The sequence below is a fragment of the Atractosteus spatula genome, chromosome 19 (assembly GCF_055471065.1).
Source record: "Atractosteus spatula isolate fAtrSpa1 chromosome 19, fAtrSpa1.hap1, whole genome shotgun sequence".
Classification (NCBI taxonomy): Eukaryota; Metazoa; Chordata; class Actinopteri; order Semionotiformes; family Lepisosteidae; genus Atractosteus; species Atractosteus spatula.
This window is the reverse complement of record NC_142724.1, coordinates 4,243,324-4,268,753: the sequence shown is the minus strand read 5'-3', so window position 1 is coordinate 4,268,753 and position 25,430 is coordinate 4,243,324. Positions and strand designations below refer to the sequence as shown.

The 25,430-nt window shown below is 42.1% G+C and overlaps 1 protein-coding gene across 4 annotated transcripts; it reads right to left on the bottom strand.

The window, feature by feature from the left end:
* Positions 1 to 1,939: 1,939 nt before the first annotated feature.
* Positions 1,940 to 25,369, bottom strand: acss2 (acyl-CoA synthetase short chain family member 2). Of its 4 annotated transcripts, none has more exons than XM_088937522.1 (19): positions 24,637 to 25,369; positions 22,794 to 22,989; positions 16,359 to 16,450; positions 15,176 to 15,279; positions 14,801 to 14,873; positions 13,887 to 13,962; positions 13,296 to 13,413; positions 12,366 to 12,413; positions 10,856 to 10,993; positions 10,051 to 10,221; positions 8,898 to 9,031; positions 8,419 to 8,551; positions 8,159 to 8,215; positions 7,739 to 7,819; positions 6,867 to 6,975; positions 6,478 to 6,546; positions 5,900 to 6,076; positions 5,504 to 5,578; positions 1,940 to 4,856 (listed from the first exon to the last, which is right to left on the bottom strand). In XM_088937522.1, the coding sequence occupies exons 1-19, from the start codon at positions 24,761 to 24,763 to the stop codon at positions 4,729 to 4,731; spliced, it is 2,106 nt and encodes a 701-aa protein (XP_088793648.1). In that variant the 5' UTR covers positions 24,764 to 25,369; the 3' UTR covers positions 1,940 to 4,728. The 4 variants fall into 4 exon arrangements, with proteins under 4 accessions (XP_088793648.1, XP_088793649.1, XP_088793651.1 ...); XM_088937523.1 differs by having other exon boundaries at positions 12,366 to 12,410; XM_088937525.1 differs by lacking the exon at positions 10,051 to 10,221.
* Positions 25,370 to 25,430: the final 61 nt, after the last annotated feature.

The window sequence follows — 25,430 nt, the reverse complement described above, 5'->3', positions numbered from 1 at the left end:
AAACACCTGCATCGCTGGCCTTGACAAAGGCCTTAGGGAAACAGTTGTAGAACGTAACTTTATAAGAAACGTCTTTCCAAGGCTTATTGGAATTGGTGCTCATTGATAGAAGACAAGACCTTATTCCTAATAATTATAATTTGGCACTACTGCTTTTAAACTAAAGCATTCAAACTAAAGAAATGCACTGAAGAGGCAATTCATCTGGTCAACTTCTATTCTTTTTTACAATCTCTCGTTTGATCTGAAGAAGTACACATATTTATGTTTAAACACAGTTTTCAACAATGCAGAAGTCACAAACGTTTGTTTGTTCAGTGTCATTTCTGTGCCTGATGGATTTTAACTCATTTGCTGTTGGCCTTTTGTGCTTACTCATCAGATCAGTGCCAACGGTCATCAGTGCTGGTGAAGAATAAGAATTAATAGGCAGCTCACTTCACAAGGGGAATCCGGTCTCGCTTACCCAGAACAAAGCAATCAGTTCCGCTTGTCTAAAGCTCAGAAGATAAACTTGGTAAAGATTGGTCTGAAAATTATTCTAAAATAATAAAGTATAAAAAAGCACAACAGCCTATCACACGGTTGCTTATAGTCACCCAGTTTATTCTAATCCATTTCAGATACTTAACATTAGGGAAATTGGCACCTCCCCCCATCCTTTCAGGAATCCAGAGACATTCAACTTTTCCTTAATTTCCCGAAAAAGAAGCAACCACCTGAAACATCAGCAGCTGACTACTGTACATGCACACAAAAATTATAATCGTTATGGTTGTGCTACAAGGCCTCATCCCCCAGCCATACATCCATACAGCAGGGACGGGTGGAAAGAAGCCACCTAGCACCTAGCATGATATACCTCCATTGACCGAGACAAGGAAAATCACAAGGGAACGTACACACAGCGTACAGGGGAATGTCGATTAGAGATGCCGTCTGCAGAAGATATCGAATGGTCTGCGCATCATTCAGCCACAATCCCTCTGGGATTCCTGGGACAAAAGAAAGCAGGGAAAATAATCTCCCCCACCCCCCGACTCTGGCTGCCAGACAGTAGCTCATCCTGCAGAACAAGCCAATGAACTGAGGCGCACAACTCCAGTCCGGGATGGCAGCCGTCTCCCGGTTTTCATTCCCACTCGACGATCAGATCAGTTAACTGGTCCAGTTTAACGTTTTCATAAGGTCTTTAGCAGCTGGTCATTTAGAGTCACTTGGAAAACACGCTAAATTTTGTCCTCAGGGACTGGAGTTGTACTCCTATATAATATAATGAACTTCTTTCTGCAGTAGAAGTGGTCTTGCCAAAGGGTTTTGTTTTCAAATAACCTACCTACCATAAAAATTGGTACAAATTCATCCTTGATGTACAAAAAGTACCGGTTTCATGCCCTCATAAAGAGAAACCCTGGGAACGGTGGATTGTAATGTCAGATGCTATCTAAAATCCAGTCCTGGAATCTTGACTGCTAAAACCAAACCACTAAAAACTACGTCTGTGCACAGCAACATACAAAGGTTTTCAAAGAGAGCGCCATCTTGTGGCTGCAGATTTAAAGTCCATAAAAATTGAGACCTGTTAACGAGCTGCAGTGTTTGAAATGATATTTAATGAAGACGTACAGGAAATCCAATTCAAGCGCAGTGCTAAATAATTAAGGATTTAAGTCATCATAATTGACAAAACAATGAAAATCAATGCCAGAAAGATTAAACTGCTGTTCCCCTCAGGGCTTATTGTGATTTGAGATTAAGAGCCTCTAGTTACCACTAAAACACTTTCTCAGCACCACAACACGATGGCTTACAGAAGCACTTCCCAACAATTGTCTTCAGCTCTCTCAGGCCAGTGGCTGACCCCTGCTACATTAGCTTGGATTGAATAATTATTGATTTTACACACTGCAAAGATGATGGAAGAAAACAGCATACACAATTTCTTTCAATATGTATTTATCAATTTCAATAAAAAAACATTCATTTTTTTCCTTAGTTCAGATTCTTTTACATGTTAGGAGCACAGCTTAAGCTTCAGTAGACATTTTTGTCTACGGCATTCACAAGACAAAAACTACAGGAGTGATTAAGTGTATAGACAGAACAGAAATTGCCAGAAAAAAAAACAGCACTTTCAAGTTTCACATTTAAGCAACACCATCACAAGCATAACCATTCCTAAACAGCAACAGAATACAATAAAATTTTCAATTCAGTGACTTCACTTGAGCTTAAAATGCAGAATTATTGTTTGGGGGGGGAATAACTGAAGAGACACAGTCTTCAGCACAATAATACCGAATCAAAACAAAGCCAGTTGTTCGAAAAAGTAGCAGATAATGCCTTCATACCAACCACACAAAGTAAAAATAAAATAAAGCAATTAATACAGAAGCATGGTCTTATTTCACATTAAATGGAGCTTTTAAGAAGGTTTAATCAGTCAGTGCCAAAAAGAAAGCATAGATGCAATAGTGTTTTACCAGCTTGCCTGCTGTCTTTTCATTGAAGTTAATGTCCCTGTAGCTCTTAAGAGTACAGACAAAATGCAATGAAAAATTGAACCAAGATTGTTTTCAACAAAATCAACATCATTTCTGCAACGTATACTTAAATAAAACATACTAGTATCTTTATTTTAGGTTAAAATGGAGCTGCTTTAAAAAGAGCTTGTGTTGCTGGCATGTCACCAGCTTTAATTACATTCAGAAATGCACCAAACCTGAATTTATGGTACGAGTCTCTCAGAAAATAAACACCAGCTTTGAGCCAAGACCAGGGCTGTGGGGAGACTCAAAATAATATTTCAACAAAAGAGTGATCCCCTGAATTTAGAGATTATTCATCAGTCCATTACTGGTAAAATAATGAGCATGTGTCACAAAATAACTAAGCTTCAGAAGTATTGGAGGTGGAAAATGGGTTATGCTGCTTAAAAAGGGAGCATGAGTAAAAGGCATGAGTCCCACAATGTCATAAAGACCCACTTTTATGAGTCTGACTACTGAATGATTAAAACTGATGAAATACATGTCATACTAAGAACATGTACACTGCTCAACACAACCTTGGTGTGACAAAATCTATTCTTTAAAGATAATACAAATAAGGGAAAAGTTTATACTCCAAACATCTGCCTCTAATTCCCATTGTTCTTTCCCTTTTTCTACATTCCATGTTCTGCAGGTTTAAACCGCTGGAGTTCTTTTCCCCCCGCAATTAGTTTTACAGCTTTAACTACTGTAGCAAACTATAAGAAAAGGAGAATAATAATGTGGTAAAAATACAAAGAACAATTATAACTTTTAAAATGCTTGAGCTCTAAAGTTCTTCAAAAAACATGCGATTTTTAAACACAATTTGTAATATTCACCATATTCACAAAGTAGCCAGCCAAAAGCAATGCCAATGATGGGCTGCCATTTTTGTAAAAAGCAGTCATTGAACTTCAGGTTACAATTCTAGACACACACACAGAAATCACATATATTGAGCTTGCTAAACTTCTTAAAGGTTCACGGCTACTCGATAACAATTCATGTTTTTAACTCCAACAAGAATAAATGACTTTTACACTTATGCAACTCACACTGAAAGAAAATCATCAGATTCTTAAGGCACACCCACACTTCCAAAACACAACATCCTCATGCTGGAACACAAACAAACAGGGTTCTTGGATAACATGGGAAACCACTTCCAAATTAAAGACAGATAAAACACTGCATTTTTATAAGGGAAATGTACATCCGGAGCTGTTGAGCAGATAAACAAAAGCAGGGATATTATTAACCAAGTCTCCAGTATTTCCATCTAAAAAAAAATATATATATATATCACTGGCGCCCTCTGGAGGTAGTGTATGCTTAAAATGATTTTATTTAAACCTGCAGAAGGAGTTCTAGATTTCCTGCTAAGGTACTGTATTCCAACAAAGATAATTCAGCCAACAAATAAAGAAGGAAACTAAATCAGGCTTTTTCCCCCCCACTTCAAACACCATTTCATACAAAAGCCCTCATAAAACAAAGACTCATGCATCAGAGTGTATTAACAAATAAAATTAAACGATGACTTAGAAGCATAAAAGTGTGGCCTAAAGGTGCAATAAGCCTCAATTAAAATAATTAAAATGGACCAATTTTAGGATGTAGTGATACTTGGCAAAAAGGAGACATGGCACAAAACGAAAAATGTCCGGGAGCAGGAAATGAAAGGATCGCTCCTAGCTGCCTTCACAGCTATATTCCTGAAACTACCCCTCACAAGAAACACTCGTGACCACACAAGCCCCAGCCTGCGGCAGAAGACATTTTTGGCAAGTTCAAAGCATGAATTTAGTCTTAAGCACCTAGAGACCTTTCACTCCAGTCACACGTGGACCACTGGAGGCAAAAGGAAAAGAAACAGCGAAAAGCTGTGTAGAAAATGCGAAACGGCATTTGCCGTTTTCAGCACTTGGAGTACTAAAAGGACGCAGAGGTTAAACAAAAACCTCTAGATAAAAAATAAAGGGAGTTATCTTTGTTAAAACAAAAAATATATATACTTTATATATATATATGAAGAAAATCATATCTAGAACATATTACGATACAATCATTCCTAAGAAATCTGTTCTTATTTTACGTCCATGATTTGTACATTTTTTCCCGATTTTACTTCTCGTCCGATTGCGCCGAGAGCGCTGTCATCGGCGCCCCCTTGTGGGCGAGCAGCGGTCAGTGCTTACACGATGGTGCTGCAGCGGTTCTGGAAGAGCTGCTCGATGACGGCGCAGTCGGCCAGCGTGGACGTGTCGCCCAGGTCCTTGTCGTTCCGGGCGATCTTTCTCAGCACCCGGCGCATGATCTTCCCTGCAACCAAGCGAGCGAGGAGAGGGAGGTGAAGCCTTCGTGGCTGTTATAGAAGCTACAAACCCCGTATCCTCTAGGGGGGGGGGGAGAGCGAGGAAGTGGAGGCAGACACTTCTGACCCACCCAGCTTTGCGCTTCTTGTTGGCCGCAGAGGATCAAGTGGGGCCTGGCTAACTACTCCCACCCTACGTCACCATGGACGGCACTCATCTAGTTGTGCTCTGCCATCAAGTCGCATTTAACCTGGCGACGCAGCCTGCCAGCATCATTTTAAGGATGCTTGAGGAAGACGAGGCCTCGCTGGTGGATTTGTGACGATGTATCTCAATGTAACCACGTTCAGGCCTTCAGTCAAGGGCGGCGGGCGTAGTCGACCGCCGTTTTCTCAACCCAGCCAAAGAAAAACCCACGACTGAAGCCATTCACCTTCCAAGCAGATAAATCTCGGCGCATAGTTTTTCTTGCAAGACCTCATCTGCCTTGCAACTCAACATAGCGCTACGTGGTATGGAACACGCTATTTGGCCATGCTGTTGAAGCCAATCCTCAGAACAGTTAAATGCCAACTGCTAAACCCGCTGGATGGGCTGAGCATCCTCCTCATTGGTAAATGTTCTCCTGGTTCATATACTGTATAAAACTCTCACCTGATCTTGTTTTGGGCAATCCAGGAGCGCTCTGCATATAGTCGGGCGTCGCAATAGCTCCAATCTTTTCCCGCACTGTGAAGCAGCAAAATATTTGTGCCATTATGATTTCAACATCTGTCAAGAAAGAAAAAAACTCCAACGCACTGATGGACTCAGTTTCGCTGGAAGTCCGTTTTGAGGGAAACCGCACCCAAAATACAGAAAACAATACAAATCTGAGGCAGCAGCCTAGCATTTCACAACTTAAATGTAAGCCTATCCCTAAACGGTAAATTTTTGTACTGCTTACAAATTAAAATGGCTCATTCGTGAACAGGTTGTACAGATGACAAGCGACCCGAATTTATTCATGACCGTTTTCCGGCCGCTCACACGCGAGGTAAGCCAACGCACCCAGCTGTTTGAGCTCCGTCTCCATCGCCTTGCTGTACTCGAAGCCCTCCTTGAGAGTGACGAAGCAGTACAGACACTCCCCCTTCACCGGGTGCGGGTGGCTGACCACTGCTGCCTCGGCCACGGCCGCGTGCTCCACCAGGGCCGACTCCACCTCCGCCGTGCTGAGCAGGTGACCTGGACAACACACAGCTGGTTAGCGCGACACCGTCAGGAGATCACTCACAGACGAGAGGAGGCCATCGAGCAAGGATCTCCTCCAGCCACTCCCCGAAATTAACCAGGGTTCCGGCTACACGGCTGGGCAGCGTGTTTCACACTCTCTCAGCCCTGTGGGGATAGAAAGGGCCTCCTTGTCTTGGTTTGGAAAGCCCTGGAAACTACACGGAAATACAGGAGGCCGTGCTCTCCTTGGGGCCCTGGTTTTGGATCCAGGGACGAAATGCACAAGTTGTGGGGGGGGGAATTCCTGAACACTGATCACTCAAAGTAGTCAGGCCTGCTGGGAACTGTTACAGGCCAGTTTCGCAACAGAGACAGATGTCAGAACTGAAAAACCAATGCTCTGTAGCCCTCACCAGACACATTCAGCATGTCATCTATCCTGCCCGTGATCCAGTAATAACCATCCTTATCTCTCCGACAGCCTGAAAGAAAAACACAAACTAGGATTAAGAAAAGGCACATTTAAAGCATCCATAAGCTTTGATTACCTTAAAGCTATCTGTTGCCTTGATAATATCAAACGCATCCATCAAACAACAGTGGTAATTCATTACTGGGAACAAGAATGCAATGCATTTCTTATACACAAACTGTTTCAGTGCAGAGCAAACCCAATTCCGACCAACACCCTTGCAGGTATGTAGACAAACCCATGCATCCTTGGTCATTATGGACATAAAACTATTGACTTTAAATTAATGCCAGGTAGGATTTCAAAATCCAGAGAAAAATGTGGGTTTACCATCTCCTGTAACGTAGTAGCCCGGGAACTTCTTGAAGTACGTTGTTTCAAACCTTTGATGGTCACCATAGACTGTCCTCATCACTCCTGGCCAAGGCTGTTTGAACACCTGTAGCAGGTGAAAATGATTGATTAGATTGTGTGAATTATACTCTACAGATCCACTGAGTCTCCACATGCATCAGATCCATGTCTTCCTCAGGCAGGAGCACCTGAGCAGCTCAAGGAGTAAAGACACAAGCTCAGGGTGCAGGTGGGGCTCTACACCAACGAGGTCACTGGTTCGTGCCTGGATTGGGATTAGAAAAGAGCTGCCAGGAATAGGGTAAGATTATCTTGCCATTGGATCTTTGTCTTCCCAGCAGAGAGACTCCTGCGACTCACAACACATCAAATTACAAATGTCTCTGTGGGTAGGCATGGTAGAGGATTAATTCACTCCCAGAAGACTCAGGAATTGTACCAGCAAAGTAGTCTTAAAACAGTTTGGGGATTCCAAATTTAAAGGGAAAACTTTATTGCTTTAATCAGCATGACTTCAGACATAAAATGTCACAAGACTAAATAAGGATAAAAATGAATGCCCTGCAAATCTGTAAACGGTTACTAATGCGCTTTTCAAAATTATTTTTGCCAAAAAAGGTTAGATTGTGTGATACTGCTTTACCAATAGGTGGTGCTGTTACATTCACAATGAGAACCTACCTCTGAGCTTCACAGCATTATAATTCAAGCAGTTCTGGCTACACCCACAGCAACAAAGAACAATCACTGGTATGAAGGGAGATGCAAGCAGCCTCCACATTCCCTACAGTGAACAACCGTCATTGCAGGCGTGGAACTTTATACCAAAACCCAGATGAACGCATTACCAGATAGCCTTCGTTTGGTCCCTCCAGCTCCTCCCCAGACTCGTTAAGGATTGCAGGAACAACACCAAAGAAAGGAAATGTCTGGGGATAAATCAATCGATCAGGGTTTACATACAGAGATATTTAAGACCCGTACAAAATGCAGGAGCTTTATGCTTGCAAGGTCAACTAAAGCAACTTTAAATTAAATTTAAGACAGGATATTCATCAACGCCAACGGCTTGCTTTCACATCTTCTAAACCGCCCACGGTAGAGGAGCAAATCATCACAATCGTGCAGTTCGTCTCATTCACTATGATTTTTGCGCAGTAAAAGCAAACAGCCGTGTCTGATATTGCTTAATATCAAGATCCGAGTATCCAACCCTTGGGAATGGAATGGATGTAGGAGGAATGAAACGGCAATGAGAAGGATCTTACCGCAGACCCGGGTTTGGTGGGCGTGGCAGCAGGAAGTGGCGTTAACACATGGCCACCCTGAAAACACACAGATAAGGCTTCGTCAGAGGCCAGGTGACAGGGTTGCTTCGTTCTGCAGCTAGGACAGCTACACTAAAGCCCCAATTCTAAAAAAACAAAACAAAACAGCTACGACAACATGAATGGTGGCACTCCTCACAAAACAAAAGCTCTGCCCCCAGTGCAGGTTATGTGCGAGTTTCCACTCAAACACGGCTCACCGTTTCGGTCTGCCAGAAAGTGTCGACCACAGGGCACCTCTGTTCTCCCACCACAGTGTAGTACCACTGCCACGCCTCGGGGTTGATGGGCTCCCCGACAGTGCCTAGGACTTTCAGAGAATCGCGCTTATACCTGAATCAAAAGGCAGAGGACAACTTCAGCCTGACTTCTCTTAACTGGGGAAAAAGGTAGACACATGAATATCTTTAAAGCTGGCAATACAAAGCAACTTCCATGCAAAAGCATTTGTCAAAATCCCAATCCGACGCCATGCGACTCACATTCAAAATTACATTTTTGTACCCTACGTTTCATACGTTTGGAGGAACACAAGACCTTCAAACACAACCATCGTTAGTTAATGAATCCTGAAATTAACAACACTAACATGCACTGAGCTTGCTAATGAACCAAAAAGGCAACAAAACGCAAGGGAAAAGAAAAACTTAAAAGATTCTCAGTCACTTCGGGGGCTTACTTCTGGACAGGCTCACTTCCATACTTCATCAGTAACCGGATGGCCGTGGGCGCCGTGTAGAACTTGGTCACCTGGTATTTGTCCACTATCTCCCACAGGCGGCTCATATCGGGGTAGGTTGGAAGGCCTTCAAACTAAAAAAAAAAAAAGAGCATTAACACACTCGGAGCTTTCATAAATAAGACGTATACAACCTGTTAAGTTTGTGAAAAATGCTCAGGTAGTTTTCAACCAGCCTGTCCTAACACGTACTCCTTCCTTGAATCAGAATTGAATTTACGAGTCAGTTCTAAATTGGCCTAAGGAAGGTACCCCAAATACATAGAAACCCACAACTTTGAATGCTTGAAACCACTCATTTAAAAACTGCCTCGTGAGTGTAAAATGAAAATAGAAGTGCGGACCTTTGTGCAAACTGAACTTGTGCTAAGTGAAATAGCAGCTCCCAACACAGAGAGAACTTTTTCGTACAGGCTTCAGTGTTGCAGTACACTGGCATCTATCTCTCTCTTAGTGCAGTCTCCTAACGAAGTGCACTCACCAGTACACTGGCATCTCTCTCTCTTAGTGCAGTCTCCTAACGAAGTGCACTCACCAGTAAACTGGCATCTCTCTCTCTCTTAGTGCAGTCTCCTAACGAAGTGCACTCACCAGTACACTGGCATCTCTCTCTCTCTTAGTGCAGTCTCCTAACGAAGTGCACTCACCAGTACACTGGCATCTCTCTCTCTCTTAGTGCAGTCTCCTAACGAAGTGCACTCACCAGTACACTGGCATCTCTCTCTCTCTTAGTGCAGTCTCCTAACGAAGTGCACTCACCAGTACACTGGCATCTCTCTCTCTCTTAGTGCAGTCTCCTAACGAAGTGCACTCACCAGTACACTGGCATCTCTCTCTCTCTTAGTGCAGTCTCCTAACGAAGTGCACTCACCAGTACACTGGCATCTCTCTCTCTTAGTGCAGTCTCCTAACGAAGTGCACTCACCAGTACACTGGCATCTCTCTCTCTCTTAGTGCAGTCTCCTAACGAAGTGCACTCACCAGTACACTGGCATCTCTCTCTCTCTTAGTGCAGTCTCCTAACGAAGTGCACTCACCAGTACACTGGCATCTCTCTCTCTCTTAGTGCAGTCTCCTAACGAAGTGCACTCACCAGTACACTCGAAGCCCCATTGGCCAGAGGCCCATACGTGATGTAGGAGTGTCCCGTGATCCAGCCAATATCCGCTGTGCACCAGTACACATCCTCCGGCTGGTAGTCAAACACATACTTGAAGGTGGCAGCAGTGTAAATCAGGTATCCCCCTACTGTGTGCAGCACACCCTTTGAGAGAATACAAGCACACTGCCATTGTAACAAGTAAAAGGGAACGATCGATCAACTCGGATACTATCAAAAAGCAAGCGCCACAGGGAGGGTAACATAAAAATAGTAATAAAATGATAGTCAGAGGAGTCGACAAACTGCAGGAGGCTCCAGCGGCTGAGGTTCACATGGATTGGTGGTGGATTATTAATGGCCTTACCCAGTATACCCACCCAATTTGGAATTGCCAATTGTCTTTATGACTCAACGGATCACAATAACCCCTCTGCCCAATCACTGGGAAGAAGGAAGTGCAGAAAGGCTCCAGCAATCCACTGAGACACGCATCTGTTGGCATTCGTCAACCTCAACAGAGACATGGAAGAGGTTCCATGCTGGCTGCAGGAGTCCCCGAGTAACTCCAAGATGTCATGAGTGCTGCCGTCTTGCAGAGAGCCGGTCGTGCCCAGGCTAGCGCACCTAAACCCTTCCACCACAGGTGCGGAACCCATTTGAGATACTGACTGAACCCGCATGGGTCATGCGGATTGAAAAGGCTGGAGCTTACAGCCGACGCCACCATACCCAAAGGAAAAACACTGGGCTTGAGCTGGTGGCTCAGGAGTTCCACGCCTCACACCTCCCTCGGTACCTTGGGTTTGCCAGTGGAACCGCTGGTATAGAGGATGAAGAGGGGGTCCTCGGCATCGCACCACTCGGGCTCGCAGTCGTCCGCGGCGTCCTTCACCAGCGTGTGCCAGCACAGGTCCACATCCGGATTCCAGGGCACCTGGGGAAGAAATCCGAGACGTGAGACCCACACAACACCAGCAGGTTTCGATCCCAGAGACACACAACTTCAGCTCTGGCTGCAAACGTCCTGCCTGCGTTTTGCCTTTTTTCAGGAAAATCTCCAGGAGAGTTTACTACTGAAGTGAATGGAGATTTTGCTACCAGGCAATGCCAATTCCATCATCTGTACAAATTTATGCAGCGGACACTTTTATACAAAGCGACGTTTGCACCGATTTACACAGGCAGGTATTGAGCAGTTCAAGTGAGGTGCCTTGTTCAAGGGTACAATAGCAGTGTCTCACCTGGGATTTGAACCCACAGGCTTCCAGTTACAAGTCCAGAACCCTGCCCGCCGATACCCCAATCAATACAGGCTTGATGGCTTCTTAAGCTTAAAATAGTCATTGCAGCCCAAATGAGACACAATGACAAAGAATAATAGCATTTCTTTTCACTAGCAGCCAGCCGAGGCTGCTCAATTTATATCGCTCAGTCTGTAAGGCAGTGACTTTAACATGAGGCAAGATTTCTTCACACGCATGAGATGCAAAGTGACACTGCAAAATAATCTATGCAAAATTTTTTCCTCTCCACTAAGTAGGACAGTTTTTAAAAAATTATTAACACAGGCTACCAAGGAAAAGAAGAGATTATTAATTACATCTCAATCTATATAATGGACACAAGAAATGTACAGAAAGAAAAGTAAAGGAAAAGTGAGTAGTTGATGTAAAAAGCATTAAGATCAATTCACATTGAACAACTATGTTAGAAACACTGTTCCTCCATGACCTATTGAAAACAATTTATAAAGGTCCAATTTCCTGTAACACAAACACACCTCACATTACACTCAATCAAAAACTCTCAACTTTAAACTTGCAATGGATTATCATGCAAGGCTGGCAGAAATACTTACAACAAATACCCAATAGTCCTACCCGCAGAGTTACAGAGGGCAGCAACTCTGAATCCCTTCCTCAGCTGGAAGTAATCAATTCCTGAGGGCAAGCTGGTTACTAAGTGCGTTTTAAATCTGACAAGACAAGCAACTGTTCCTTACCTCCAGGGTGAAAATGACAATAGCAATTCTCAGCTATTGTCACTACATCATTCTGTATCATTGAAGTTATGCATAACCCTTTAGTATTGGTCAAGTGATTCTAAACTGGTCAGGCATTGATTAGCATTAAGGTTAGTGATTAAGATGCCACAGAAGCCTTTAGAGGGAAGGACAACAGAAAAAAGTTATACACCAATTAGAGAGCCATTATGCAAACTTTAAGTTGAGAAATGAGGAATTTTTCCAAAGGTTAAGGTTAAAGCAAAAGTGCATGAAAGAAGGTCTGCAAAAGCTAGGAAAGTACCTTGGGTTTGGGGCGGATTTTCTTTACTCTCTCATTCTGTCTCTCCTGCTAAATTGTTGATTGAAAAATGATTTAAAAAAAGAGATTAAATTTCACCATGAAATTTTAAATGCCTGGTTGTGATCAAACCAAATGAAGTCACCGATCAAAGTAAAATTTTGTAGAAAATAAAACTATTCTGGATACAAATCAATAAGAAACGAACTTGATTTGTTCCGTTTTGATTTCAGAAAATGGAAACATTGTTCACAAAAAAGATGAATCATGTAGCCACTGTTAAATGGAGTTCTTAGAATTAATATTAAAGTTGTAACACACAAGTTAACATTGTCAAACAAAAATTAGTGGTTACACAACAGGTATTTGTTATGTACAACTGTTACAACTACTGAAAAACAGGATTGCATTACTATTTTTGCTGAGTCCAATATTACATGGATAAAATAAAAAAGAAAATACAACAAAGGCAGAACTCAAAATGAAGTTACCCTTTGCAGTGCTGGACAGCCAGCTTACAAATAATATTACTTACAGCTACTGTACCTAACATATCTTTACCTTCAAATTTAAGAGTCAAGTCAGTTCTGCTTATAACTTGTCTAGTCTAGGACACTGTAAAAAGCAGGAATCCTAAACTAATTATTATGCTTCTGAAAGCTATTTCTGTTGTCACAGAATTGGTGGGCTAATAAAGCTCGAATTCTCAATTCTAATGTGTAGTCCACTCCAGAAACTGCGATCTCAGTTGCAACATGATGTACTCTCTTGGAAGGTCTTTACAAAGTTCTTCCTACATCAACAATAGCAAAGACTGAAACCAGCTACTTGAGCCATCTTACAGTATAAGAAATACAAAGCAAAGCTGATCAACACTGAAATAGAGTAGAGTCTTGCCTGTAATGCACAATTCCCCTAAGAGCCCAGTCTCACCTGCAGGTCAGGACACTGTCTTTTCGCTGGGGGAGACTGGGGGCTGGCCACAGGCTCCCAGTTGACCTCATCTTTGGACAGGTGCTTGATCATGATGCACCGCTTCAAGGGGAATTTCCTGAAATGCACAAAGTCATTGGTACGACAATGCCTCTACCATAAATTCCATTCAAAGGAGAACAATGGGAATCAAAGAACTAGTTCGCTTTAATCCCAAGCAGAGGAGATACAGTACTGCCAAAGTCAACCCAATGGATTCCATCAGCTCCAGCACAGGTCCTGAAACAGCTTAAGGACTCCTAAGAGGAAATTAAGGTGAAGAGTTTTGAAGACTGAGAAGGAGAGGCACCTCTTCTTTTAGTAAAGATACTCAAAAGCCAACAAGAAAGAAGCCACTGGCTTCCTCTAGTTTGTATCCTTTCTTCAACTACATCATATTACTTCTAGCAACTTTGCAGTTATCAAAACTCCTGTAAGTGACGAATAAACTAGATGAATTTATAGGGTCATAACACATTTGGGCAGATAAAAGGTTTTCAAATGTGCATTATTGTTCAGTTAAATTCCCTTCTGCTTTGAGACACTCCTTACTTTTCTCTGCATTTGCGGAGTGCTTCATCAGCAATCAGCTTCAAGTTGATGAGCTTGTCTCCCCGGTAAAACCCATCTGTAACAAAATAACAATCTGTGTTTAAGGAAGTCCGCTGTCACAGTTAGCAGGATCTGACTTGCTTAAAACAACGGAAGGAGACAATGAGTGTAGTATTTACTAACTTAGTATTTACTAAGCACATTTAAACATAAAAATATAAAACTTTTATTCACTTAGGCCTAAAATCCAGAACATGGAAATTCACCAAGATAAAAAGAGACCTGTGAAATAAAATGACTCCAGAAAACCTGAAACTATCACCCCCTCCCTGTAACATTCTTGCTTGAATACAATTTCACCTCAGTGCCAAATACAATTATTCATGCTTGTTGTTACAGTACATTGAAAGTTGCATACAGAGCATTAAGGTTTTTTTTGTGTTAAAGCTAGATTTAGTGGCTAACATCAAGTCTTACATTGTCTTACAATCATACATCTTGTGTACAACAAGGGTGGCAGCTGCACCAGCTATGTACTGTATAACCATTTTATCAGAATTACTGGCAATACTGCCTGAGCTGCATAATGCACTTGCAGTATCTCATTAGCTAGAAGGTGCCCATTATATACTCATTTGAGAAGTAAGTGATAAATGTTCACTCTTGAAGATTTAAAAACAAGGGAAACTATTCTAACAATGCACGAGGTAAGTATGTTTTCTTATACTTGGCTCATAGCATTCTCATTAGCACAAACGAAAATACAGGATCTTTTCAAAATGAATCTGAAGGGATCTGAAAACAATGTCAAAACATTTGTGTTTATGTAAAAAGAAGGCTTAATCAGCCATTTATTAACTACAGATTTAAAAGACTTCAGGATAATCCAACAAATCTGTAACAAACTTCTTTACCGGCTGTGATAAGAAGGGAACACTGCGAGTCCACGATCCGCTCACAGAGGGATTCAGCAGAAAATCCTGCAAACTGGAACACATTGGAAAATCTATTTCAAAATATCATTTATTGTAACAGAGACCAAGCTTTTTCGGCGCTCCCCCTCCTTAAAATCAACAGGAAAGTTATGGATTCTAAAAAGTAAAACTACAAAAGAAACAGTGAATTGTAGACAGCGTGGAAAAGCAGTACTTGTTTTAAATACGGTGAATGAGACATAAAAAAAACAGCCACAGCAAGAAGCGAAACCACCAAGAGGTGACTCCATTCGCGAGAAACTCAAGAACACCGTTTTCAAGCGGGTTTGGCATAAAACGGCGCGTGTCTCTCACCACAATGGAGTGCACGGCCCCAATGCGGGCGCAGGCCAGCATAGCCACCACCAGCTCCACGATCATGGGCATGTAAATGGACACCCGATCCCCCTTCTTCACACCTGAGAGCGCAGCACACACCAACAAGCTTCAGTCACCTGGCAGGCGGCGCTTAAAAAACACAGCCCTCTCCGACAGGATGGCCCAAATGTATTCAAACGGTCAACCTACACTTCCAGCTGCGCATTTATCCAGGAGACTTTCAACCCGACGGAGTCTCACCACCCTCTCCTTGTCCTGGAACTTGTGACTGACAGGCAAGTTGATATTCTGGATTAATCCTGGCCTGGAATTAGTTACTGGACCTCTGCCGTCAATTTTTAATCAGAAATGTGGGAGATATTGCACTGTACAATTATGTTTTTCTGTACAGACCAAAAACCAACATGGGAAATAGAGGAGTCTACTGCTGTTGAAGTAATCCATTATGAATTAAGAATAACCCATTCATAATAAACTGTAATCCTGTGTAATGTGCTTTAATTTAAAGAAAACTGTTAAAATATCCAAAGAAATTAAATGAAAATTTTTGCGGACTATGATATTGAAACTGATTATGCAAAAACTAGCCAATTATCTCAAATCTAAAAATATAATAGTTTACAGTCATAGCTTTACCTTTGAAACTAGTATCATTACATAAATCTCACATTTAAGAATTATGTAGGCACTACAGAATATTCTTTACAATGTTTCACTTTTAAAAAATGTTATGGGATTAGTTTGTAGCTGTACTTGTACTGTACTTCCAGAGGTCTAAATTAGCTGGAAATCTCTTGGAGGAATGTGGCTTTTACTGTTCATGCCACTGCAGAGCAAAGGTGGAGAAATTGGACCTGGCATTTACATTACAGCAAACACAGAAGATATTACTGCTATGCAGCTTTCAGGAAAGGAAATTTTGCTTTTAACATTTTGTCGTTTTTGAAAAACAAATAAAAAAAATCATAAATACATAAAGTATTTTTTAAAGCCATATAAAAACCACAGAAAGAGCAGATGTATTGGAACAATGAAAAACAAAAACAAACAAAAGTTCTTTAAAGCAATAGCCAATCAATAATTAATACAGCCAGGTTATGTCAACACCTGTGACCAACACCTGCTCCAATCCCATAGGAATTAACAGAAATTCCCATACCTTGTGATCTCAGCACATTGGCGAATTTGCAGACCTGTTGCAGTAATTCACGGTACGTCACTTTAAGATCATCTCCAGGCTCGTTTCCTTCCCTAAATAACAGGGTATAAAAGCAAGTATGATTTAGTTTCCACTGATTAAAACCTATAAGTAACAGATACTTGAATCAGAAAGGTTCTTGACTCCATGACTGGATTTTACAGTTTCGCACACACCGTCACAAAACTCTTGAACCAGGAACTTGCAAGGTGACCTTCCAGCAGACATTGTGCTGGATCTACAGGAGCATTCTGACAGTGATCTGTAATGACTACAGACTAAGTGAATTACTGGGACTCTTCTTACTGCGTGGAAAGCAGATACAAACAGTAAATTAATGTTGCTGCAGTAAGGAGACAACAGGCCAGTGTTTTCGGAGAACTCAGGCTCTTAGACAGGATATGACCGTGATCAATATTCATTTGTCCTTTAATCTTCATTTGGCTGCTTTAATTCAAGATGTACCGTATAATTTACTAATATGGCCAAAGCTCTTATACCTGAAGATGTACATTTCACCCAGGTGTATAAATGTGTATTCGACCTGAACAATTCAAGTGCAGCACTACAGCAGATGCTGTTGTCTCAGATGAGAACAGCAGTGTCTCAACTGGGATTTGGACACACAACCTTGCAGGTAAGAGTCCAGCACCTTACACCCGACCACACTGTGTGCCATATTCAGAAAAATCAGTTCTAAAGTTCTACTCATTTCACTAAGATAAGCTCTGCCATTTAAAATGGAACCGGAAAGGACAAGAGCTAAGCTACACAGTAACTGTAATGGAAGACACAACATATTTCTCTTGAAAGAACGGACAGATCATTGGAATCAAAGTCAATTTGACTTTTTCTTTTGCTCTCATGTTAACAATCACAAATCCTATTACCAGTTTCCTGCTTACTGACTTCTGAAAAAATTCCAAAGCTAAAGAATATTTTCAGTAGTAAATTTAGACACTGGCATTAATCACCATTATTCACTTCCTAGACTGTAATGAGCTAAAGTTTTTTTTTATTCTTAAAAGTCATTTAATTGGTAATTGAATTAATTCAATGTAGACAGTGTATTCCAAGAGGGTGTTTAAATTACTACTCAGCAGCTTTGTCAGCTTTTTTTTTAAAAAAGCAGGGGAAAAATGCATGACCAGATCACTTTATTTGCCATATACAATTCCTTGTATTAGGGATTTGTCTTTTTGCACACCCCAACCTGCTCTCCATGAAACACACAGACAGGGACAGAAGCTGGGGGTCAGAGCGCAGGGTCAGCCATTTATGCGGCGCCCCTGGAGCAGTTGGGGTTAAGGGCCTTGCTCAGGGGCCCAACGGAGTAGGATTCCTCTGCCGGCCGCGGGATACGAACCGACAACCTTCCAGCCACAGGCACAGATCCTCAGCCACAGAGCCACTGAACATGCTCAACTGAAAAAAGGTCAGGATTACTTTGCTGTTCACACAACTGTGAGCTCCCAAAGTCTTCATCTTGGCCTTGGCCTTGGCCTCAGCCGTCAGCATGAGAACCAGTTGCAACACTCTTGGCAGTGGAAATGTGGGTTATTGAGCAATAGCAGAGCACTCACACAGCAGGTCCTATAGCCGCTCAGCACAACTTCTGAGCCTGAAGTGTTTTAAAGGTAAAGGTTGGTTCATCTTGCTTCCCAATGCCTTGGCACTAACTGAGGCCTGCCTGCCTGCCCCACTTCACACAAGCTCTGGGAAAGCCGGTCCAGGTTCATGGTTTACAAGCTATTGGTTAACTGAAGTAAAACCAAAACATCCCTCAGATGCGGCACAGTAGCATGTGTAAGTGTATTTTAGAGTAAAAAATCCCCAGGGGGGGGGTCACAGAGCTTCCTACACTAAAGTGCTGCACTTACGCCCCGTGTCTCATACTGCCTGGAGAAGTGTCTGTGGGCCTCCGATTTTGCAGTTAAGACCACACGGATTGGGCAAATTTCACATTTCTAACCACCAGTACAGGGTCAGTAAGCAGAAGGCCAAATTGCAAAACCACACATCATTCTACACCCATTATTTTCTACCTATACTGATTAACAATCAGTGCTTCAACAACGACAGCAGTACAGAAAACACCCTGAGTCTGAAAATTGGCATTGCTTTTATGTACCTCCATTAAACATTGTAATTTTGTGGCCTGACCGGTATACCCTTGAATGAACTACAAAAAAAAGTACACAAAACAGTTCCCTTTCCTAGAGCAAAGAAATGAGACTATTCCTGTCCATCAGTTTGGCATCTCTTAATTTACTGATTTAAAGGGTTGCTTTCTAAGGCAATGGATGCTTATATATCTTCTTCCCAAGTTCAGCTAAGTGCAATGCAGGAAACTCTAATAGCACCCACAAAGAAAAAGTCCCATATGAAAAAAAAGAGAGGCTTACAAGGGAAATTACTGCCACATAATGCACACATAATCTCCTTTACAGTTAACAAAGGTGTTCTTGTATTAGAAATGTGTGCATGGTTTCTCTGCTATAGATTTTTGCAACAGGTTAAGGAACTGCTGGCGTACTGCTTCAGCAAAACCGACAGTATTAATTCTACAGCCCCCTGCATACAGCCGAGAAGCAGAGAACATGTTTTTGTCAGAGATCAAAGAGACTTTTGTAAATACACAGCCCAGCCTGCCTGTGGAATGGGTTCCTGTACCATGAAATGAGACTGAGGAGGCAGGCCCAGCGAAACGCCACAGCTGCACAGGTCCCTCACAGCACAAGAGATAGGGTCTATTTTTAAATTGTAACCAGACTTCCAAACAAACTAGAAACTGATTCTGTCTAGAATTAGCAATGTGCCTTACAGAACCAAAAATCTACACACTGATATGGTCCTGAAGTGAACAGCTGTACTGTTCAAAGCTGCTATTGATGAGAGCCGGTATTCTGCTGTAAAGGATCGTGTCTAATTCTTCATACTGAAAATCAACAATAAATACACTGGTCAATTAGTGATTAGTGGGCTACTTCATATGAAACCTATCAAACCCTAATCTACACATAATAAAAACCTAATTGTCCCCCTTTTTAGTGGTCTTTGTGACAAAGCTTTCCCAGATGTTGCCCAGCTGTAATATTCCTTAGCCCATGGCAGCAAAACACAACAGGAAGGTCAAGGTCACCTTGCAAATTTCCCATGCTGTCGGTCACCTCAGTACAGGACTTTCTCAAAGACCACAGCTCTTGCACTGGCAGCAGAACTGTCAATGCACTGTGTTACAGAACAGTTTGGCCCAGGGACCGAAAATCTGTTAGCGCAAAAGGAAATCCATTTCAAAAGCATTAGGTAAAGACATAAAAATAAATAGAATTTCACTTTTTAATACCGAGTTAAAAGATTCACAAAGGTTACAGAGAAGAGGAGTTTTTTTGAGCCCATGTTAAAACTGTTAAAACTCAGATCATGGTTATCTGTCCATTTAAAGCACTACTTATTTTATCAGTTATTTATTCCCTGCACTTGATATGCGACTAGTAATTAACTGTACAGTACCTGTAATAAAGCAAACGATGACAAAGCTTTCTTCACAGGGTTTACTGCCCAGGACAGGACCACAGAGAATATTGCAAAATATCATAAAATCCAGGAAAGAACATTACAAAGAAATTATATGAAATGCCCCAAGAAGGAAGTGCAAAGTTTATTCACTCTAAAGGTACTGTAGCTCCTTCATAGCAAATGACTTGAAAGACAACTAAATATAAATTTGCAAAAAAAAAAATGACAGTTACCAAAACTACAGATTCATTACCTCTAGTGGGACAGTGGCAAATTCAGCTTTCTCTTTTCCCACCTCCCATAAAGAGGATTCAATTAACAATATGATCTCATCTCAATTTAATCAGCAACAAGGACACCATCTGACTGTATAACAAAATGTCATGACTTATATATGGCAGAAGCAATGTCAGACCTTTTCTCAAAATAATACTGAAACGTCCGAAGTTACACTGGTCTGCTGAAGCAGATGTTGCAGAGAACAGAAGGAGGGAACGATCACAGAAGTCTGAGGACAGAAGTAGAAATAGTAGCCCAAAACCCCACAAATCAATCTCTGCTAATTCCCCCACCTCCATGCGTGTACAAATGACAGGAGGGGACTGCCTTCTGCTTGAGGTGATTGGGGATAAAATGCATTCATCATTTTTGTAGGTACAGTCATGCCACTTGTCACATTCGGCCGCAGAAGTATTCCCAGCACGTGTATCCTCAAGGACACGGTACTAAATGTGTCAACAAATCCCAGAGACCCAATAAAAAATAGTCACAAACACCGATTCCATCTGCTGGATCTGCTGGATTGGTCACCGACTGTCTTACTCCTTGACTCCTGTTGTTTCGGTTTAAAGCAGTCGTTCCCAACAAGGGGTCTGGCGATCCAGATAAAATGGGGGAACACTGACTGACTCTGCTGAGTGGGTGTCAACAAAGGGACCCCCTTTTCATTTTACAAAGCATTCATAAAGCTGTAAATTAATTATTTTTTAAGCCTGCGGCTCTTCCCCCCCCCCCAAGAGTGAGTTTTTGAAAGCAGGTGCTGCAGCCACAAATGGGTCAAGAAGCTCTCCCCACACAATTAAAGTATCTTCCCAGGTGCATGGGTTCGAGCCCGTCTCATGTTACTACTCAAATGCCAGCAGGATTCCAGGATTCCCCCGAGCAGTGATGCACAAGTCTGAGATGGAAGATTGAAGGTGATACAGCATTTCTACCAGCGTAAGGAATCATATGCTTCTGCTGAGGATGCCATTGCATAGATTAATCAAATACATATTTGAACATCTGAACATGCCAAAAAAGGTTTCACCAAAGATTAGTTAAGACTCAAAGCTTGAAGTGCCACACAGTACACAGAACGGCTTTATTAACATTAGCTGTAAAGAGTTAAAGGAACAATCTGATTCATTCTGTCGAAGGGTCAGACAATGACACCACATCTTCTGGCAGCACATTAGGCTGAATACAGAAGGTGGCTTGAAACATTGCACTGCTACTGTAGCTCCTCAGAAGCAGGGACTTGGAAATGCTGTAGTGCCTACAAGCCATCAATTATACACTCTAAAATCAAATGCTAAAAAGATGCTTCGCTCTAAATTGATTAAAAAAGGCATGCATCTAACAGAGTATGTCCCCTGAGTACTTTTAGCCAAGATAAATGGATAGTTTGGAACACTTACAATAATTAAAGCCTATGTCTGCAGAGGAATCCATAATGATCACTTGACCCTCAAAGGACGATACTCGATTCAAATCCTAGTGCTGTTCTAACTCTTAATGAAATGAATGTGACATGGACCTCCAAATACATGTAAGATATAAGAATTAATCTGTGCATGTACAGTAAAAAAAAAAAAAATCAGGTGTTTGTTTAGAGGTCCACCAGCATCATAATTCGTTACTGAGCAGGGATACAACCTTAAAAATTCTCAGTGTTAAATCCTCAACATCCTAAAGAGTTAATCAAGACATTGCATTAGCAGTCTCTAAGGGTCAGGTCATTGTATATTGAAAAGAAATCCATCTTTTGCACAATATGTTTGAATGATGAAAGAATATTATATGCTTATAATATAAGAATATTATGCATTCTATTCTAACTTTTTCATCTTGACTTTCTTAATCACGTAACAACATACTTAAATGGATAATGTAAAACTTGACCTGGATGGATCTGCTAAGAATACTGAAACTTTAATTAAATCACAGAAACAAGCAGGGACTACAGTATGCCCTGCACGAAGCTGGCTAGCAAACTAATTCAATAACATGCAGGATTTGTGACTTGTAATTGAAAATAAGAAAGGTGTGCTTTCAGTCCTATTTATTCTCCGCATTCATTTTTGCGGCGCATCATGTCGTAGACAGAGTCCCAAGCCACTCCTGTGCAGCACTGACTGGAAGAGAAGCCCCTCACCAACACTATGGAAGCCTGCAAGAGCCCAGAAGGCAGAGAGCCGAGAGACCTTCTCCCCCTAATCCTACCCTACTCTCTGCAGTGCTTAGCCAACTGTGAGCCATCACGTGGGCAATCCCAGTCACAGTCAGCTAGTGACATGATCCAGACTCGAACCTGCGATCACAGATCTCAACCTGCATTGGGGCTGAGACCTGGCTTTACTGTCTAAATCACTAAATCGCTATTCTCCACAATGATGAGAAAGAGATGGATTTTTTTTTATTCTTGCCTTGGAAAATAACGAATGTTTCTCAGTCAATCTCTGACCGAAGATGCACCTCTCCTCAAACTTTATCTTCTGCCATCTAATTGCTGACCCATCTTTTCTTCATAACTCACAGATACACCAGTCTTGAATATAAGAACAGGCTAGTACTTTAAAATGAGGCAGCTACCACTGGCTAAACACCAACACTCACCAAAAGAATGCAATCTTATCACCCAGTTTCTTCTCATTCACATTCCTATCCAGGAGGTTGTAGCAAATGTTGGTTGTAGCTCCTTCCATGCACTTGGTGTAGATGCTGCCTTTCGTTACATCGAAGTTATAATCCAGAAACCGGCCCGAATGCTTGGTTTTCCAGAAAAATTCATCAGCGATGCTCCCCCAAAACTCTGGAAGAAATAAAAACAAACGTGGAAACACAGGGAAAGGGCCGAGCTCGTGAGTTCAAGGAACTGTTTTGTGCGCCAAGATCTACTTAATCTTTTATTCAACCAGATGAGTCAACCAGTTATCATGACGACCTGGAGGGTACCCATTTGTGTACAGCTGGGCAGTCTGAGTGAAGTATCTTGTCCAAGGATGAGATTCCTCTCAGTCAGGGACCCTGAGCCCTAACCACAGGTCCCCACTATTGCTGCTGTTACACAGAGCAAAGAAAGTAGAAGACTTTTGGCAGCCTATGAAGTTAAACTCAGGATCAGCTCGCCAATTAAATGCCCTGTGAGGATAACAGCGCACAATCGTTTGGAGAAGACTATGCAAGATCTTCCAACCCTCTGAAATATCCGACATGCTGCTGGCCACGGGCCGTCTATAGCGACGTGACATTTCCCTCTATGGCTCCCACAAAGTATAAGTAAACAATACACATAATATGGAGCTGAATGCCTCTTTGTGTAAATAAAAAACGCAAAGCACTGCTGCAATACATTAGGTGTATTATATGAAAAACAGACACCATCACCGCTTAACTGGTTAACAGCTATTTACTACTAAATGAACCAGATGTGCTAATGCCCTCCTCTGATTTGTAACCTTTCTTATGTTCTTAACTTACATGGTTAGCCCATCCTCCACCAACAAATTATACCAAGCTCATTTTGTCCTACAGATCCTGCGGTTTATGAATTAACTGGGTCCCATGCCAAGAAGCCGATGAGTAATGATATGAACCGTCTTTATTTTAAGCATAACAGCCAAACACACAGTATATCACAGGCTGTCACTTGGGGGGAGAGGAAAAAGATTTGAGAGAGACTTACTGATAATACATGATCCCTCAGTAAATAGGGATAGTCCGATTTCACCAATTTGTAACCTGAATATTATGTCAACCCAACCACACGTTTTATTATTCCCGGCTCTAAGAAACAGCAGCAAGCTATGCACGTTGGTTTGACTATTAAAACTGATTAATGTCCAGAAGAACCTACACTGGCACTGAATAACCAGGAGCAATGAGGTCAAATGAGGAAAAAGTTGCAGTGCACTTATATGCACCGTTCAGAAGCTGACCTCTATACCGTAAATTTCCAACCTGACAAGACCAGGGCTGGGGAGATTTTGAAAGCAAGCCTGGCCGACGAGTTTGCCCAGGTAAACGAGGTAACACCCCCCCACTGTCAACACACGAGTTACCTGGTGCGGACCCAGTGCGAAACTCGTACAGGCCCTCTTCTCCAAAATTTTCAAAACATTTGTCATATTAGTCATATTTTCATTTTTTCAAGTGGGTGTGCGCGCACACATTTCGAGCTTAAAATCCGCCCCCTTTGCAATGGCGTTTTAACAAGACGGTCTTCAAACAAAACACCACGGTCTTCATACACCTCACCCCGGAGGGCTGCGAGAGATGACAATCTACACAGTATATGACACTGACGTCAACAGTCACAGTTACCAGTTGTCCAAAACTAGCAACATGCATATCCATCCGATAGTCAAGTGTAAGCGGCAGTCAAGAACTACCAGCTACTTGACAGTGCACTCAGCTGCATTGGGATAAAAAAAAAAATACACAGAAAGTAAAGACTTACCTTCCGGGCTTTCCACCGACTTCATGTAGAGCTCTTTGTATTTTTCAAAATTTGGTACGTGAGCTTTTTTTATCAAGTCGTTTGGAGCAAGATATACATCTCCTTGCGGGGCTCGATCGGGGATCATTGTTGTCTTACCTTTTTTTTTTATTTCTCGGTATCTAAAGTATATGTAGCTTGCCTAGATGTGGAAAGGGCAGCGGGAGGCGAATTCGCAAAACCTTGGGTTTTGCCGTTTTCTGGTGCAAGACAGCGCGCTGTACTCAACTCCTTGCACACAAAACAAACGCTCCCAGCTGCAACAACAACAACACTTCCTTGCTTGAGTTCAGAAACGAAGCTTACACCGATCCTATGCCTCTGCACCGCTCGGACTGCCGCACGGCACGCTTCACGAAGTGCGAATAAATAGAATCGTTCTCACAAAACAAAATATGTTCCCCTCAATTTCAACCGGAGCCCTGTAAAAGCACACCTAAGACTTACTGCCACATGCTTCCTATTTGTTTGCGATATGAGTCTTGTTTTCGTTTTGAAATTGCAAACAAAATACTGATTTAATCGTCGTGGACTGGCGTGCAAAAAAAAAAAGTAAAATCTGAAATTCAATCAACTATTGTATTCCAGGGGGAGCAAAGGGAAAGCAAACCGCTGGCTGCGAAATAATAAAAAAAACGGCCCCTTCTCCTCCTCCCACCCTCTGTCCACCACCTCGGCTCCCCGCACGGTGTGTAAAAGTCACTTCGCTTGCTTTTGCCCTCAATGACGAGGCGGAGCTCTTCGGCACAGCCAAC